This window comes from Phocoena sinus, chromosome 9 (assembly GCF_008692025.1).
Source record: "Phocoena sinus isolate mPhoSin1 chromosome 9, mPhoSin1.pri, whole genome shotgun sequence".
Lineage (NCBI taxonomy): Eukaryota > Metazoa > Chordata > Mammalia > Artiodactyla > Phocoenidae > Phocoena > Phocoena sinus.
In genome coordinates, this window is record NC_045771.1 from 85,990,271 (window position 1) to 86,006,686 (window position 16,416).

The 16,416-nt window shown below is 34.2% G+C and overlaps 1 protein-coding gene across 8 annotated transcripts in view; it reads right to left on the reverse strand.

Moving 5' to 3' along the window:
• The window catches only part of PHTF2 (putative homeodomain transcription factor 2), a 167,244-nt gene that overhangs the window by 57,565 nt on the left and 93,263 nt on the right, over positions 1-16,416 (reverse strand). For 7 of the 8 annotated variants that reach the window (XM_032642300.1, XM_032642295.1, XM_032642301.1 and 4 more), the window contains 7 exons: positions 13,509-13,637; positions 11,765-12,037; positions 11,402-11,533; positions 8,870-8,956; positions 3,785-3,940; positions 2,369-2,464; positions 16-141 (listed from right to left, as the gene is read on the reverse strand). In XM_032642300.1, the coding sequence (XP_032498191.1) occupies positions 16-141; positions 2,369-2,464; positions 3,785-3,940; positions 8,870-8,956; positions 11,402-11,533; positions 11,765-12,037; positions 13,509-13,637 (999 nt within the window). Of the gene's footprint in view, positions 1-15; positions 142-2,368; positions 2,465-3,784; positions 3,941-8,869; positions 8,957-11,401; positions 11,534-11,749; positions 12,038-13,508; positions 13,638-16,416 lie in introns of those variants that run through there. The other variant, XM_032642303.1, reaches the window with a different exon arrangement.

The window sequence follows — 16,416 nt, forward strand, 5'->3', positions numbered from 1 at the left end:
CCTGCAGGCTCTTACCTTTAAATTAAATCCAAGTAAGTCACTGATAACACCAGAAACAGCTGACAGGATGACAACCTGGGTGATGTTATAAAGCAGTGGATTCATTGTAAGCCCATATAATCTAAAGGGACTGTCCAATTCCTAGCAAAAGGGGAAAAAACCATGAGCCCAGATTCATTAAGAATTATCAGTTAAATTAATTCAGGACAATATGCAAAGAGAATTTTTAGAAACACTGTTTCAAAAAAAAGTTACAAAATTATGATAGCTTTAGAAAGAATAAACTTGGTTGAACTTGAAATAAGTAAATATACTTTTAGGTTTTCTTAGGAGAAAATGACTTTCATTTAAAAGAACTCTGGGCTTCCCTGGTGGCGCAGTGGTTGGGGGTCCACCTGCCGATGCAGGGGACATGGGTTCGTGCCCCGGTCCAGGAGGATCCTGCGTGCCGAGGAGCGGCTGGGCCCGTGGGCCATGGCCGCTGGGCCTGTGCATCCGGATCCTGTGCTCTGTGGCGGGAGAGGCCACAGCAGTGAGAGGCCCGCGTACCGCCCAAAAAATAAATAAATAAAAAAGAACTCTGTAACCTAAATTTGTAACTCCAATTTCTGTCCCAAATGAATGACTAATAAAGTATTAATCTAGTAGGTACAAGGTTAAAGAATATTTTTTATTGTAAGAATAGAAACTGAAAGAGAACAATATCTTTTTGCAGATTTAGAAATTTAGTTAGCCAAATTTTCAGCCAATATTAATACATATAGTAAAAACTCCCCCTTGAGACAATTTTCAAATACATGGATTCATTAATTAATTAACTGATTCAAACATTTAAAGCTCTATATATGCCAGGCACTGTGCTAGACTCTGGGAAGTTAAGATTCAGTCCCCATGCTGAAGGACTTTGCAGTCTAATAGACATGCAAATAAATAATTCAACTACGAGAGTCCCACAAAAGAGATATGCATAAAAGGCAGAGGGCCATACAGGAAGGTGCTCCTGAAACTTAGTGCATGGGGGGAAAGCTGGTATTCCCTAAGACACATGAGAACATGGCACCTTTGAATTACTACAGGTTGTGCATGGGAAGACGTACCTTACGTACTACTTAGGTAAAGGTCATTCTTTGGGCAAACTGTGCCTAAAGAATGGCACTAAAGGAATTTAATTGGGGGAGTAGTATATCAGATGTGCGTGTGAGAAATACAGATTAGAGAGCAACGAGACCAGAAGGAGGAACGCCCTAAGAGCTTGGTGTACTGAAAGCTGAAGTGAGATATGATGAGGGTCTGACTTAGAGCAGTACTGAGAGGGAAGAGGGGACGAACTGGAAAATTTTGAGAGGTTGAGCCCATGGGCCCGAGAATTTCTTGGCTGTGAAAAGTGAGAGAGAAGGCGCAACCTATATATTAAGTCCCAGGTTCTGACTAGAAGACTGTTGTGCTTTGTATTTTAGTTATTTTTATATTTCTTTCTACTTTGCAATTGAAGCTACTCACAAGTGTCATCTTTATAGCCTTCTCCCGTCTAGCATAGTGCCTACACTATCAAGATATTCAATATTTACTTATCAAAAAACCCACCCACCTCTTTTGAACTCTTTCAATGCATAATCTATACCCTCTTAATGCATTTTAAGACTGAAGAACTGACTGAAGAATTAACCATAGCATTGAGACACAACTAATTTCATACCCTTCTATGAACACTTAAAAACAACTTTAAGAATTACATTCAATTTGTTACAGAAACAGATTTAAAAAAATATTTTCCTTTTAAGAAGAAAAAGCATTACTAACATTGCAAAGCAGTGATAAAGATACTTTATTAAATTACCTCCAAAGTTATTATTATGAGATCAGATATACTGAAATTATATTCTTTTCGATTGTTACCAAAATGCTTTGAAAATTTAAATATTTATTGGTGATACCTATTTATTATAATGATTATGTATAACTACTTTTTAAACCAACTCAGGCAAAGCAAGCAGAAGACTGCTCTGAGAAATACAAAATGAAAAAAATTTTCAAATTAACATCAAATCTTCTTTTTCAAAATCTATTTTAAGTTCTAGGATGCAAAAATTTCCAAAGATGCCAACCTCTACAATACTCTAAACATTATTAAAAGTCTTAAAATTTCAAAAGTGAATAAAATTTCAAAATGCACTGATCTGGATTACTTGGATTAATTTTTCAATGAGAAATAAAATGTATATTGCATGAATGTGCTCAAAAATAATTTGGAAAACTATTTTGATAACCATGAAAACCAAACACCAAGTAGGATCTACAAACAAAAAACTAAGATATAATGTTAGAGCAGCATTTTCTACATCATGTCCATTTTCAATTTCATTTTTACCTTTAGCAGTTTAGTAGCCAGTTTTAAAACATTATTCACTAGTGTCAGTTCCTCCTTTTTGTTAGGTTTCTTCTCCATTTTCAAGTAGAGGTTTATCTTTTATTAAAAAGAATAAATAATTAAATATACTTAAAATTATAACAAATACTTTGTTTTTAAAAGGTATTTAGAGATATCTGCTAAAATAGTAGTAGTAGTTCTCTGGCTATTATTGAGATTATAGGTGATATTAATATTCTTCTTCATACTTAACCGTATATTCCAAATTTCCTACAGTGAACATATTATTTTATAATAAGAAAATAATAACTTATTTAAACTTTTCAAATGTAACTAAAAGCTGAAAGAAGGAAAACTGGATGCCATTATTTAAAATGCAAAACACCTTAGTCACAGAGTCAAATCAACCCTGAGAATAAATAATAACTGGAGTAAGTAAATCAATTGGTTTGTCTGCTACTTTCCCCTTTCCCTCTAATTGACTTGGTTTGACATGGCTACCAATTTTTAAAAATCAAACTATCCCTGACAAAATTACTCAACAAGTTCACTAGAAATAAGTTTGTTTAAATAATTCCTATGAAATGATAAGGAAAACGTTTAAACAAATTCATTCAAAATAAAGTTAAGCATCAAAATTACTATCCTTTATACTTTCTATTGAATGAAAGTTTATGCTTATTCAAATACGGCTCTGCTACACTGCAAAGCAAACATACCCCATATGGTTTAAAATTCATAATTTCTACAAATGGTTTAAAATTCATAATTTCTACAATGGTTTAAAATTCATAATTTCTACAAATGCTACTTCCTTCTTATCAAATGAATATGTGACATAAAAACAGTAGATTAGACTTGAGGTCTGCATCAAGGCAGAAACACTGAAGAAAGGCTTGTGCCCTATCAAATTTCAAGTTTTGCTCTATAACACAAATGGTCTTAATCTAATAACATAGGTTCCTGAAAATTTTAAAGTAAATATGGGACTTCCCTGGTGGTGCAGTGGATAAGAATCCGCCTGCTAATGCTGGGGACATGGGTTCGATCCCTGGTCCGGGAAGATCCCACATGCCATGAAGCAACTAAGCCTGTGTGCCACGACTGCTGAGGCTGCGTTCTAGAGCCCGTGAGCCACAACCACTGAGCCCACGTACCACAACTACTGAAGCCCGTGCGCCTAGAGCCTGTGTTCCGCAACAAGAGAAGCCACTGCAATGAGAAACCCACGCACCACAACAAAGAGTAGCCCCCGCTCACTGCAACTAGAGAAAGCCTGCGTGCAGCAACGAAGATCCAATGTAGCCAAAACTAAATAATTAATTAATTATAAAAAACTGAAGTAAATGTAAACATTTTAGTTTAATATGTAGACTACAGACATTAATTTAAAACATAATAAACATGCATTCTCACCTGTTCAGTAAGTAAAATTGAGGTATTGCTATATTTTTTACTTGTTTCTGATCCAAGGGTAACAAATCTTAGGAGAAAAAGTGTTAACGAGATGCACCAGATTACCAGTTCCCAATTGTAGTGACAATCAAGGAAGATCTCATGTACATGAAGCAACTAAAAGTGTATGAAAAAGGCAATATGAAGAAACAATATGATTCAAACAATTTCTTTTTAAAAGAAAATAACATTTTACTTCATACACATAGATCATGGATATAGAATTACATTTTTAAAACATTCCACATTTATTAGGAAATATTTTAAGCACATAAAAGGTATAATGTAATCAAAACCCATCTAGTTACTTTTGTCAAATCTTAATATTTTGCAATATTCTTTCAGATTTTTGAAAAATAGATTAAAGATTCAGTTGAAGCCCCTTTAAACTTTTCCTTTCATCATTCCCCTTCTTCCCCACCCCTCTGTAAGGGTAATGAATTTTGCATTTACCTTTTCCATGCAGTTTTTATAGTTTAGCTACATATTTATCCTTAAACTATGTTATTTTATATATATTTTAGAATTTATATAAATGCTATCACATTGCCGATATCATTCTTCAATTTGCTTTTTATTCTACTGGATTTTTGTTTTCAAAGATTATCCATTTTTCCATGATACATTAAGCTCAAATTCATTCATTCTAACTCCTATAAAGGTACTACAGTAAAACAATCAACCACAGTGGATTGGCCTACTCTACCAATTAACATTTACTGTGTTGCCAATTTCCTTATTACAAACAATACTGCAATAAATATTCTCTTATGCATCTCGTCTCCTTGTGCACACATATAAGACTTTCTCGAGGAGTTAATAGCTAGGAGTAAAACTGCTGAGTCCTTGGATATTCACACATTCAACTTTAGTAGATATTACAAACTTGTCTCTGAAAACAGCTGTGCCAATTTATACTCTCAGCAGTGTATCAGTCTTCCCTTTGCCCTCATAATTGTCCACACTTGGTATTATTCAACTTCTTAGCACCAATCTGCCAATCTGATGAGTATAAATTGTTCTCTCACTGTTTTAATTTTACTTTTCCTGATTACTTAGGGAGAATGTATGTTGCATATGCTTATTAGTTACTGTGCTTCCTCTTCTGTAAGTTATCTTTTTATATTCTGTATCTAATTTTTTTCTATTACGTTGTCTGTTTTTTTTATTGATTTGTAGATGTTATATATTCTGAATAACAAAGCTATTTAAATCATGTATTTTGCCAGTATCTCTTCCCAGACTCTCTTTTGTTGTTTATGGTGCCTTTTGCAGTACTTACAATTTTTAGGGAAGGGTAGGACAGAAGAAGAATATATGAGAGACTGCAGGTATCAGGCAAAAGTCTAAAATATTTACTGTCTGGCCCTTTACAGAGGAAGTTTGCTGATCTTTGGCTTATAGGAACAAAATTGATTCTTTTATGTTGATGTTATATCCATTTTTGTTGATCTTGAACTTCTAAAAAATGTATATTTTTAATAATTTGTCCTTAAAGTTACTTGAGTATTCTACACAATCATATAGTCTACAATGCTTTCTTTTCCGATCTTTATACAATTTCTTTTTCCTATCTTCACTGGTTAGTACCCTCCATTAAAATGCTGTCTAGAAGTTATAGAGAGGGTACCCATCTCATTCCTGATTTTAAAGTAAATATCTCCAAGATAATAAATATCATATGTATAATGTTTGCTCCAGTTTTTGAAAGATATACTTTTATCAAACTAAGAACAGTACTCTCCAGTCATTGTATGAATCTCTACTGAAATTTACCAATTTGTTTTCTGTAAATATGTAGATGATCAGATGATTTCTCCTTCTTTAATCAATTAAAGGAGTTCAAAGTAGATAAATGGCTTTTCTAAAGTTGAAAATCTTTGCATCCCAGGGATAGACTGTCTTGGTCATGGCATATTTAGTTATTAAATCGCTAGCTTCAGCTTTCTAGTATCTCTGAATCTAAGTTAGCTCACTGTTTCCTATTTTCATACTATCTGTCTGGTATTGGTAACAAGGTTATACTAAGTATATAAAATGAGTTGGGGGAATATTCCCTCTTCTACTCTCTAGATCTTTTGTGTAGGATTAGGATTACATTTGGCAAAATTCATCTGTAAAAACGACATGGGTCTAGATGATTTTTGTTGCTAGCAGATTTTCAAACTACTGAATCAGTACTGCTTTATGGTTTTAAGTTTTCTCAGCTTTTCAGTTACTTTTTGAGTCAGTTTTAATTAATACATTACGCATTTCTATAAAATAGTCCACTTAAGCTTTTGACTTCAGTGACAAAAGTAATTTATACTAGTATTCTTAAAAAAAAATTCTCAACTGTTTCAGTTTAATACTGTAACTTTTCTTTTTTAAACTGTGTTATTTGTTGGGGGCTTCCCTGGTGGCGCAGTGGTTGAGAGTCCACCTGCCGGACTCAGGCTGCAGGGGACACAGGTTCGTGCCCTGGTCCGGGAAGATCCCACATGCTGCGGAGCGGCTGGGCCCGTGGGCCATGGCCGCTGAGCCTGCATGTCCGGAGCCTGTGCTCCGCAACAGGAGAGGCCACAACAGTGAGAGGCCCACGTACCGCAAAAAAAAAAAAAAAAAAAAAGTGTTATTTGTAAGTATGTTTTGAAATTTTCAAACGTATGGTTTTCTTGTTGCTGTCGTTGTTTTCTACTTTAACTGCATACAGCTAGTGGTCTGTATGTTATCAACTGAGAATCACTTTGTCGCCTAGTACATGAGAAAGTTTTACAAACTGTTCTGTGCCTGAAAAGAATATGTATTGTCCAATTACAGAACAAAATTTTTAACTATCTTGTTGAGATACATGTCTCTATTGTATTTTCGTCTGCTTAATCTATCAATTATGAAAGAAATGCATTATATCTTCCCAATGTGGTATTCTGTCAATTTCTCACTACAGTGCTATTGATTTTGACTGTATATAGGTATGTTTGAAGTTATGGAATCACATGCATACAAATTTGGAATTATTAGAGCTTCCTGATGAATAATTCTCTAAATTTTTGTCAGGTTTCTCTTTATTCCCAATTACGCTTCTTAGGTTACAGTCTCCTTCATCTGATATTAATGTAAGTTCACCAGCTTTCTCTTGGCTAGTATTTATCTGCAATATATTTTTCTATCTTTTTACATTCAAAACTTTTCAATGTTACTACGTTTCATGTGTCTTTTGTTGATAGCAATCGATAGATTTTATGTTCATTAGAGACAACTACTACAGCATGTACTTCAGGAACATGGAAATTAAACCTTGAAGAAAAGACTGAAATGCAATAAGCAATTGTGAGTAAACAAATCAGTCTTTTTCCTTTTGGTTGCTTTTAGATTCTTCTCTGTTTTTGGTGTTCTGCAGTTTTTCTATAATGTGTCTAAGTGTCGATTTATTTTTATTGTGGCTTCTTGTTCTTGTTGTGCCTCCTAAACCTGAAAATTAATGTCCTCCATCAATTCAGAAAAACTCTTAGCCATTACCTCTCCAAATATTGCTCTCCCTCTTCTTTCCATCTGAAATTCCTATTAGATATATGCTGGACCTCCCAACTGTCTCAATCTCCTTTTCATATTTCCATCTTGTCATCTCTGTTCTATATTCTAGGTAATTTCTTCCATCTCCCACTTCACTCTCTTTAGCTGTCTTAAATCTGCTATTTATTCTGTTTGTTGTGTTTTAATAATAATGTCAGTAACTGTATTTTTTTACCTCTATGAAGCAATGCTTGGTTCTTTTTCAAATCTGTTTTTTCTTAGTGTTATATACATCGTCAATCATTTTAAACAACCTTACAGTTTATCTGACCAGATCTGAAGTAGCTGGAGATGTATTCCTGCTGTGTGTTAATCTGTTGACTCACTCATGTTGGATTGTTTTATCATGTGTTCTGAAACCTGAAGGGGCTTTATCTGTGGAAATCCTGTGAGGCCTAGGGTTGATGTCACATCTCCAAGAACAGTCTTGGTTTTGTTTCTTCCAGGTATCCAGGAGTCTAGTATTACTTTTTATATTAACTTCTTGACACAGGGGTTACAGGACAAGATCTGTAATGTACACTTGAACCCTGAACCTGTGTGAAAGGCAGACCTACAGTTATATATTCTTAGGAGAGACTTTCCCTGCCTCCTTGTCAAAATCCAGGCAGAATCAGACAAGCTTCCTTATTATCTTTCTGTGCTGTTAGGCACACTGTTTTTCTTATTCCACCTTTTCACTCAGACTATAGCCCTTTGAGGATTCTGGCCTTATAGTGTATGTATAAGGAGATATGGCAGGTCAAGGCCTCATCTTCTTGTCCTCATATGGGCATAAAGTCTCAAATCTCTCAGATACTAACACTGACAATGTACCTCACCATAACATTAACACATATAATTAATTGCTGTTTTTCAGTTTTATCTTCATTTTTGGCCCCTTACTGTCTTATAAACTCAGACATATATGTAATATGTATATAAAAAAGCTCACTTATGTATATTAAAAGGCTGTGTTTTTTCCCAGAATTGTATGATGTTCTAAAGCAGAAGAATTTTCAGGTAATCTAGTATGTCTTATTACTGGAAATGGAAGTTTAAATTTCATAGCATAGAATATATCCTGAGATATTTTTGTGCTTCCTGATTAATCTTGGTCAATGAGAATTCTTTTTCAGAGCATGAGGCAGTCAACTCACAGTGACAATTCAGATACAAAATAAAAGAATTAATATTAAATGTGAAGAAAGCAGAGATTCATGGAAAATAGTCTGAAAATTTTCTTAACTCTAACTCGTAAGTTTGTTTTGGGAAATAAAGATAACCAGGTGAATTGTAGACAACAACTAATTATTATATGTTCAATCAATAGACCCCTGAGAATAAGCTAGCTGCTGTTCATGACATAGATGAGTAACATGCATTTATTTATTCTACAGAAAAAAACCTGTAAAAAGTCAATGTCAAATTACTTATTACTTTGATCGTTTATTATTAGAAAGTTTAATATTTATAGATCTGATTATCTAATTTCTACAGAACAAGTTAACTCACCTGGGCACAACAGATAAATACAACTGAGATAGTTAACAAGAAAGCAGATGAAACTATGACATCAACTGATCGCTGAGGACCTCGACGCTGGGGAAAAAACGGAAAACACTTTAAAATATATTTACTAATTAGCAGCTAATTCCATGCTTTCAATTTAGGTATTGATCCACCACTGCACATTGATCATAGCTTACAGCACTGAGAATATACCTAATTTGTGAGATGAATTCTAATTATAGTGTTACTATTTCCTGAGGATTTGCAACACAGTGAAAATGGTGAATATACAGCCTAGAATTCTTAGGTTAACTTCCAAATATTCCATTTTGTCAAACACTAATCATTTATTCAACATGTTTTTTTGAGCATCTGCTCAGAATGAGGCACAGTGCTAGGAGCTGGGAACACAGCAGGGAACAAAACAGACATGGACTCTATCATCACAGGAACTTGTTGGGAGTCAGACATCAAGCTCATAGTCACAGATGAATATATAAGTTGTGAGGAGTGCTACGAAGGAAAGGTATAGAATGCTTTGAGAAAATTGGTAGGGAGTTTGGTGTAAATATCACTTCCTTAGGGAGATCTTCCCAGGCCCATACTCCTAACTCCCAAAAAGATTATGTAGGCCTGAGAAGCTCTCTCCAAGGAAGTGATATTTACACCAAACTAAGGTGCAGGAGCGTGATGGCACATGGCAGTGTTGTTGGTAGAAGGAAGGGCATGTCCAAGAGTATAAAACAGAAAAGATCATAGTGCATTCAAAGAACTGAAGCAGTGTAGTATGGCTGGAACGCAGGGAAGAAAGTGTTTCAAAACGAGACAAGAGGGACAGGCTATCCACAGGAGCTAGGTCATCAAGGGCATTATAAGCCCTGCTAAGATCTTGTTGTTCATCCTAAGATCAATGGAGAACCTTCAGAAAGCTTAAGAATATGTTCAAATATACATTTTTAAGACATCTCTGGTAGCAAACTGAAGAAAATATTAGAAGGAGAAAATAGGAATGCTGTGAGGCCAGTTAAAAGGCAGCTGCAGTAGTCCAATGCAGAAGATGATGGGTGGCTGCAATTAGGGTGGTGGAAATGGGGAAAAAAAAAAAAGAAGTAAATGGATTCAAGATATATTTTGGGGCTTCCCTGGTGGCGCAGTGGTTGAGAGTCCGCCTGCCGATGCAGGGGACGCGGGTTCGTGCCCCGGTCCGGGAAGATCCCACATGCCGCGGAGCGGCTGGACCTGTGAGCCATGGCCGCTGAGCCTGCGCGTCCGGAGCCTGTGCTCTGCAGTGGGAGAGGCCACAGCAGTAAGAGGCCCGTGTACCGCAAAAAAAAAAAAAAAAAAAAAAAGATATATTTTGGAAGCAGAAAGGGTGGGAAATGGTGATAAACTGAATGTTGGAAATGCAAGAGAGGAAGTCAGTACTGAGGATAATTCCTAGGTCTGGAGTTACATATTTCCCTCACTGAAGTGTAAGCTCCTAAGGGTAGAGATTTTTATCTCATCAATAGTGAATGGAACATGGTTAACGTTAAATAAATGTTTATTGAATAAAATAATCAGTGCACAAAAGAATACAATACCTACTTAGGGTTGATAATGAGGGGAAATTTTAGGTGGCTTCTCACTAAGACAGGGAACAAAGATCATATCTATCCTTCCAGAAGTGTCACAGTGAGGAAAAAATAATCTACACCAATCTGTAGCATCTCCCAGTGGAGACTAACTTAGCTGAATTTAACAAGCTAAATAAATAAACAGAATAATGAATTTTTTAAATAGAAGTGTAGATAGTGCATATTTTTTCTACTTCTTTCCTTGTTACTTCAAAATGAAAAGCATTAAAGACCTAAGTATGTTAGAGGATAGTTGGCCTTTAGGTCAATTTTATTAAGACATGATTACTCCATACATAATGAAATTCACTGCTAATGCAACAAATAATCCTCAGAAGAAGTGTTTTCCTAAAACTAATTCAGATGTTTCCCATTTCCCTCCTGAGTTTTTATATCTTAATTCCATAATTAGGAAAGTTATTTTAAAAGATTAAGGAAAAAGAATGGCATGAAAAGGACGGCTTAGAATTGCAAGCTAAAATTTCCAAATAGTAATAGGCCACTTCAGCGACTCACTGACAGATTTTTTTTTTTTATTCGTTTTTTTAAGCAGTGGGCTCCCTCTGCTGGCTTGTGATAATAATTCTAGGTAGAAACAAAATCTTTAATCTAGCTTTTGAATGAGTAGAAGTTGGTAAGATTTATGAACAAAGATAAATTTAGGACAATCTGATCTTGAATCATCTACCTAAAATGCATTTAAGCCTTTCAGACTTCAGATGTTTTACTGTAAAGAACCAGTTTAACATTTATTTTGAATTTCTGCATATGGATCAAAATGAACACTAAGTGTGGCCATATAGCACCATATGAGTACAAATCTGACTATAAATCTAAACATACATACATAATGACAAAGAAACTGGAACTATGAGAGGGAGCCAGCACGTTAAGAGTACTTTTATCACTACCATTCTACCTTAAGATAGGACCGGAGAGAGAGCCACATTTTTATATTCTGTACTTTCTTCAATCGGAAATGGGGAACCTCAGATTTTCGAGCCCTCCTTGCCGATGTTAAATGTCCAAAGAGTTTTGCAAAAAGTAATCGCTAAAAAAGATTAAAATAAAAGTTAATTTTCAAGTAGATTACCATATAAAAACAAAAATCAACAAAATAAGGATTATTAAGATTTTATTTGGTTACGTATTACAAAAACAAAATAGGAAAATAATTAGCAGCTCAAAATGATTTAATGAAATTCTAAAATACTTCAGGAATACCTTGAATATTATGAAAAGGATGAAATATTCTCTATTCAGAAGTCTATATTATACCCACCTGTTTATAAGTTCTTTCTGCTACACAGAGCAAAAAAAAGAAAATCCACACAAGAGACACACGAACCACAAAACTTATTATAACCATAGAAAGAACTATGACATCTTCATTAGAACCAAAGGCAATCACATAAAGTTCTGAAGCAGAATGTGCTGTGAGTTGATCCAAGTCTGTAGCTTGAGAAAGTCGGAAAACAAATGGAGTTAAACCCAGGATTAGAGAGATTGCGTTTCCAAAAATCTGGTATCCTATTCCTGGTATATGGCTGTTTACCTTTATAGAGAGAGAGGAAAAAAGAAAAAAAAAAAAACTTACACAAATTTTATCTACAGTAAAATAAATTCCTAATGAAGCATTATTTTATTTATAGCAATATGAAATAATTTTGTTAAAATATATTAGTTTTAATACATGAAAAATGAAATTTAAATTTACTCAAAGTCTGTAAGTCATTTTTTTTCAGTTTTTAAAAACACTTCATTATTAGATCTCTAACTCACTAAGTAGATGCAAAAGGATTTACTAACCCGGTCTTAACTGGGATCTTGAAAAAAAATTCTATTTATCTCATTAAAAAGTTAGAAATACTTACAAACACTGCAATATTGAAAAGAATGAGGAGATCTCATATACACTTAAATTCAGTTACAGAAAAAAATCTAGAATTATATACTTACTCGATAAATTTATAATTTGTGTTTTACTTCAAAGAGTTCAATATACAAATGGATATCTCCTTAAACTCTAAAACCATTATCTTTTATATACATACACACATATATATTTTTTTCTGAAACCATTTCAGAAGAGAGACTATGCTAGAGGGGTAAAAATTAAATAAGAGGGGGGGAAAAGGGTGGGGGAATTATAAAAAAAGGAAGTTGGAAATTAAATAATGGGAAAATATAAAATTGGTAGGACTGGGAGGGATCTTAAATATCATCTAGCTACCTTTCTATCATGATATTACAGAGTATGTAAAAATTCCCAGATACTTAAGGTACAGAATATCACCTAGATCCAAGTCTTTAGGGACTCCTTGTCAATAGCTTTTCATAGCTCACACTGAGATATGTAATAGGACGTGAAGTAGATCAATTTCTGAAACCAGTTATTTTAATTCCTGTCCCACATAACGTGTGCACAAAAGTTCTAGTTAACAATACACAAGAAATTTAAAATTGCAACTTAAATCATGCTTAGTTGTCCAGAGGAATCAAGTAAAATTTAAAAAGTAGTAATGATCTAATAAGAGAAATAATAATAGAAACTGAAATTAAAATCCATAGTATTTGTACTCTACATCTTCAAATAACTCAAGATTTTTACTAGTTGCATTACTTCTATATATTTAAGTTGGCAAGCATCAATACAAATTTTCCAGTTTGATTTTTTTTTTAATGTTTTGGGTAGTAATAAATAAATGAACCATGATAAATGATACAGGAAAATAAGTTTTCATCAACGCTTGTATATATCTAGCAGCTCCTAAATTTGACCCATTGAAAGCAAAAAAAACCCCATAAAAGTAGAAAATTTTAGACTGTATCATCTCTTCTTAATCAGAATATGAAACATTAAAAGGTGAGAGTGATTTGGTATCAAATCACTGTTGAAATCACTGTTTAAATACAAATTAACTTTTTCAGGTTGAAGAAATGAGGTGAGTAGATTATACAGTATTTCAGTAATCATTTAATATATTAATAATCACTGTCTAAATAAATAAAATTTAAAAACTCACTCTGTTCATTATCATTCCACTGATTTCAAGTACAGACATGTCTGCTTTCTTGCAGTCATTGCCTTCCCATACGATAGCGCTTATTTTTTCTAATCCCGGGTGGGAACTATGGAGCCAGGGCAAATGACTCTATAAAAAAAAAAAAAAGAAATTGGTGAATATATTAACTGCATTTCATAATTAAGATATATATGTGTGTATATATCTGTATACACACCCAATTTTATCTACACTAAAAAATAGAAATTGGTGAATGCACTTACATTTATAGAATATATGTATCTGTACAAAGCTATATTGTGTACAATTTCAATGACACTAAAATTCTATCTTAGGGCTTCCCTGGTGGCGCAGTGGTTGAGAGTCCGCCTGCCGATGCAGGGGACACGGGTTCATGTCCCGATCCAGGAAGATCCCACATGCCGCGGAGCGGCTAGGCCCGTGAGCCATGGCCGCTGAGACTGCGCGTCCGGAGCCTGTGCTCCTCAACGGTAGAGGCCACACAGTGAGAGGCCTGTGTACCGCAAAAAAAAAAAAAAAATTCTATCTTAAGATCAGTTAGCGGGCTTCCCTGGTGGCGCAGTGGTTGAGAGTCCGCCTGCTGATGCAGGGGACGCGGGTTCGTGCCCTGGTCCGGGAAGATCCCACATGCCGCGGAGCGGCTAGGCCTGTGAGCCATGGCCGCTGAGCCTGCGCGTCCGGAGCCTATGCTCCGCAACGGGAGAGGCCACAACAGTGAGAGGCCCGCGTACCACGAAAAAATCAGTTAGCATATACACTGAACAGATGGCGTAAGAAATTATGTTTATAAAAACGCATAAGTTAAGAACTTTCTGTAACATCTATTAGGCAACCTACTGTTCAAAAATACTCTAAAATTTGTCAGCAAAAGCACTTAGTCGTCAATCTGTCTACATAACTCTTAATATACAAGTGTTCAAAGACAAATACACATTAAATTCATATTACTAATTGTTCATACTACTGAATGTCCAACTTATGATCATTCAATACAAAAGAATATGATAGCTGAGGTATGAACCTCTTTGAAGGACTAAACAGTGATACAATCTCATTCAGAAAGAGATACAAACTTACTCTTAATATTTGATTTAGTTACTTTTCTGATTTTTTAATCTAGCAATTCTCCAAAGGATCAATTTAACTTTTTTCCCCCTTGGAGCAAATATTGTGAACTGAAGCACCTAGAGATAGAAGGACTCTCCCAACTAGAATAACGTATCTCTCAGTTTCAAGGAACAGAAAAAGGTAAAAAGAAAAACTCAAAGCTTTAATGCAAAAAAATCAGATACTTAAAGTTGGGGTTTTTTGTTTGTTTCAGATCTATAATTAAAAGAATAAAACTTCAAAATAGGATAGTTGGGGGTTAAAGATGGCAACAAAATTAATAAAACACTAATATTTACATTATCAGATATTGATAGAAATAACACTAAAAGATTAGCCCCAGAATGGGATAAATTTGATAAATTTGTTTTATTACATTACATTATTTCTAAGTTATTTTTATAACATTTCATTGAAATAACTTCTAACAATGAACAGAAGAATCTACTTCAGAATATTCTTTGAGGACAAAAACGTGATTGAAATATGGTAAAGATATGCTTCTGTAAACTTAAGGAAGATATTTTCCTCTAGGGGAAGTAAAGTTGCATTGACTTATTTCAGTTAAAGGTATAAAATAATAATACAATAATATGTAAGAAAATAGACATGGGAATTATTTTGACCTCGTACATTAATTTTCTTTATGAACAATTATATAGGCAAACCATAATGCCAGTAGTTATGCTACTGGCAAAGCTCTTTTACATTTAGTTATTTGGCTATCAAGAGGTTTTCTGTAAAAATTTATCTGTTCCAAAGATATAGTATTTTAATATACATTAACCTTCACAGTATATATTTCACTACTGGAGAGCCTTAGGATCTATGAGATACTAGTTATTAACTATCCACTTAATTCCTCAAATTACATTTTATAATTTTTCCCCAAACAAAATACTCTAGTTTGGGATAAAAATAATTTGCACCAAAATATGTATCAAAATTTCCCTGGAACTTTAATAATTATGAAACATAATGGAACTAAAAAGCTAAGAACAAGTATGAAAAGCTGAATGGAAAGAGTGTTAAGCTACAGAGATAACAGATTAAAACACCAATATACAGGCTTTTTTTTTTTCTTTTAATTCTCAGTCTGTAACAGTGAATTACATGAAGCAAGACATACAATACCGAGAATGTACATCTAGAGACAGAAATAGGAAATCAAAAAGTTCTTCACTCTACTTCCAAAAGTACTCATTTTGCACCGGTACCTTCTAACTAGCATTTGATAGCATTTTCCTATTTCCAGAAAGGCAAAAGGCAAGAGAGTAGAGAGCAACTAGAAACTGGAGAATTTTAAAACAAAGATACAGGGGCGTGTGGGTGTGAAGTGTACTCAAAAATAGGGGAAATGGGGATAGATTTATAAGTATAGCTGATTCACTTTGTTATAAAGCAGAAACTAACACACCATTGTAAAGCAATTATACTCCAATAAAGATGTTAAAAATTTTTTTAAAATATTGTACAAATATGTACTGCCTTCAGCACATGAGACTTTTTTAAAAAGTTTCAAAGAAAACATCAGAGCAAATCATTCCATTTTATAATTTTATGATATAGATTCTTCTTAGTTACGTTTTTCAAACTAAAATTTGGAACTCTTGCAATGGTTGCTCTTTATCCTCATCAAAATCTCAACTGCTTTGCTCCCTGTTCATTCACAACTGCCTGGAAACCTTAACACTTTAAATGGCAGCATGTTTTATTTCAGATAAATTCACCATGACAATTGCTTTCCTGAAGTTTCCACCTGTGGTAACTGTAGCCATTA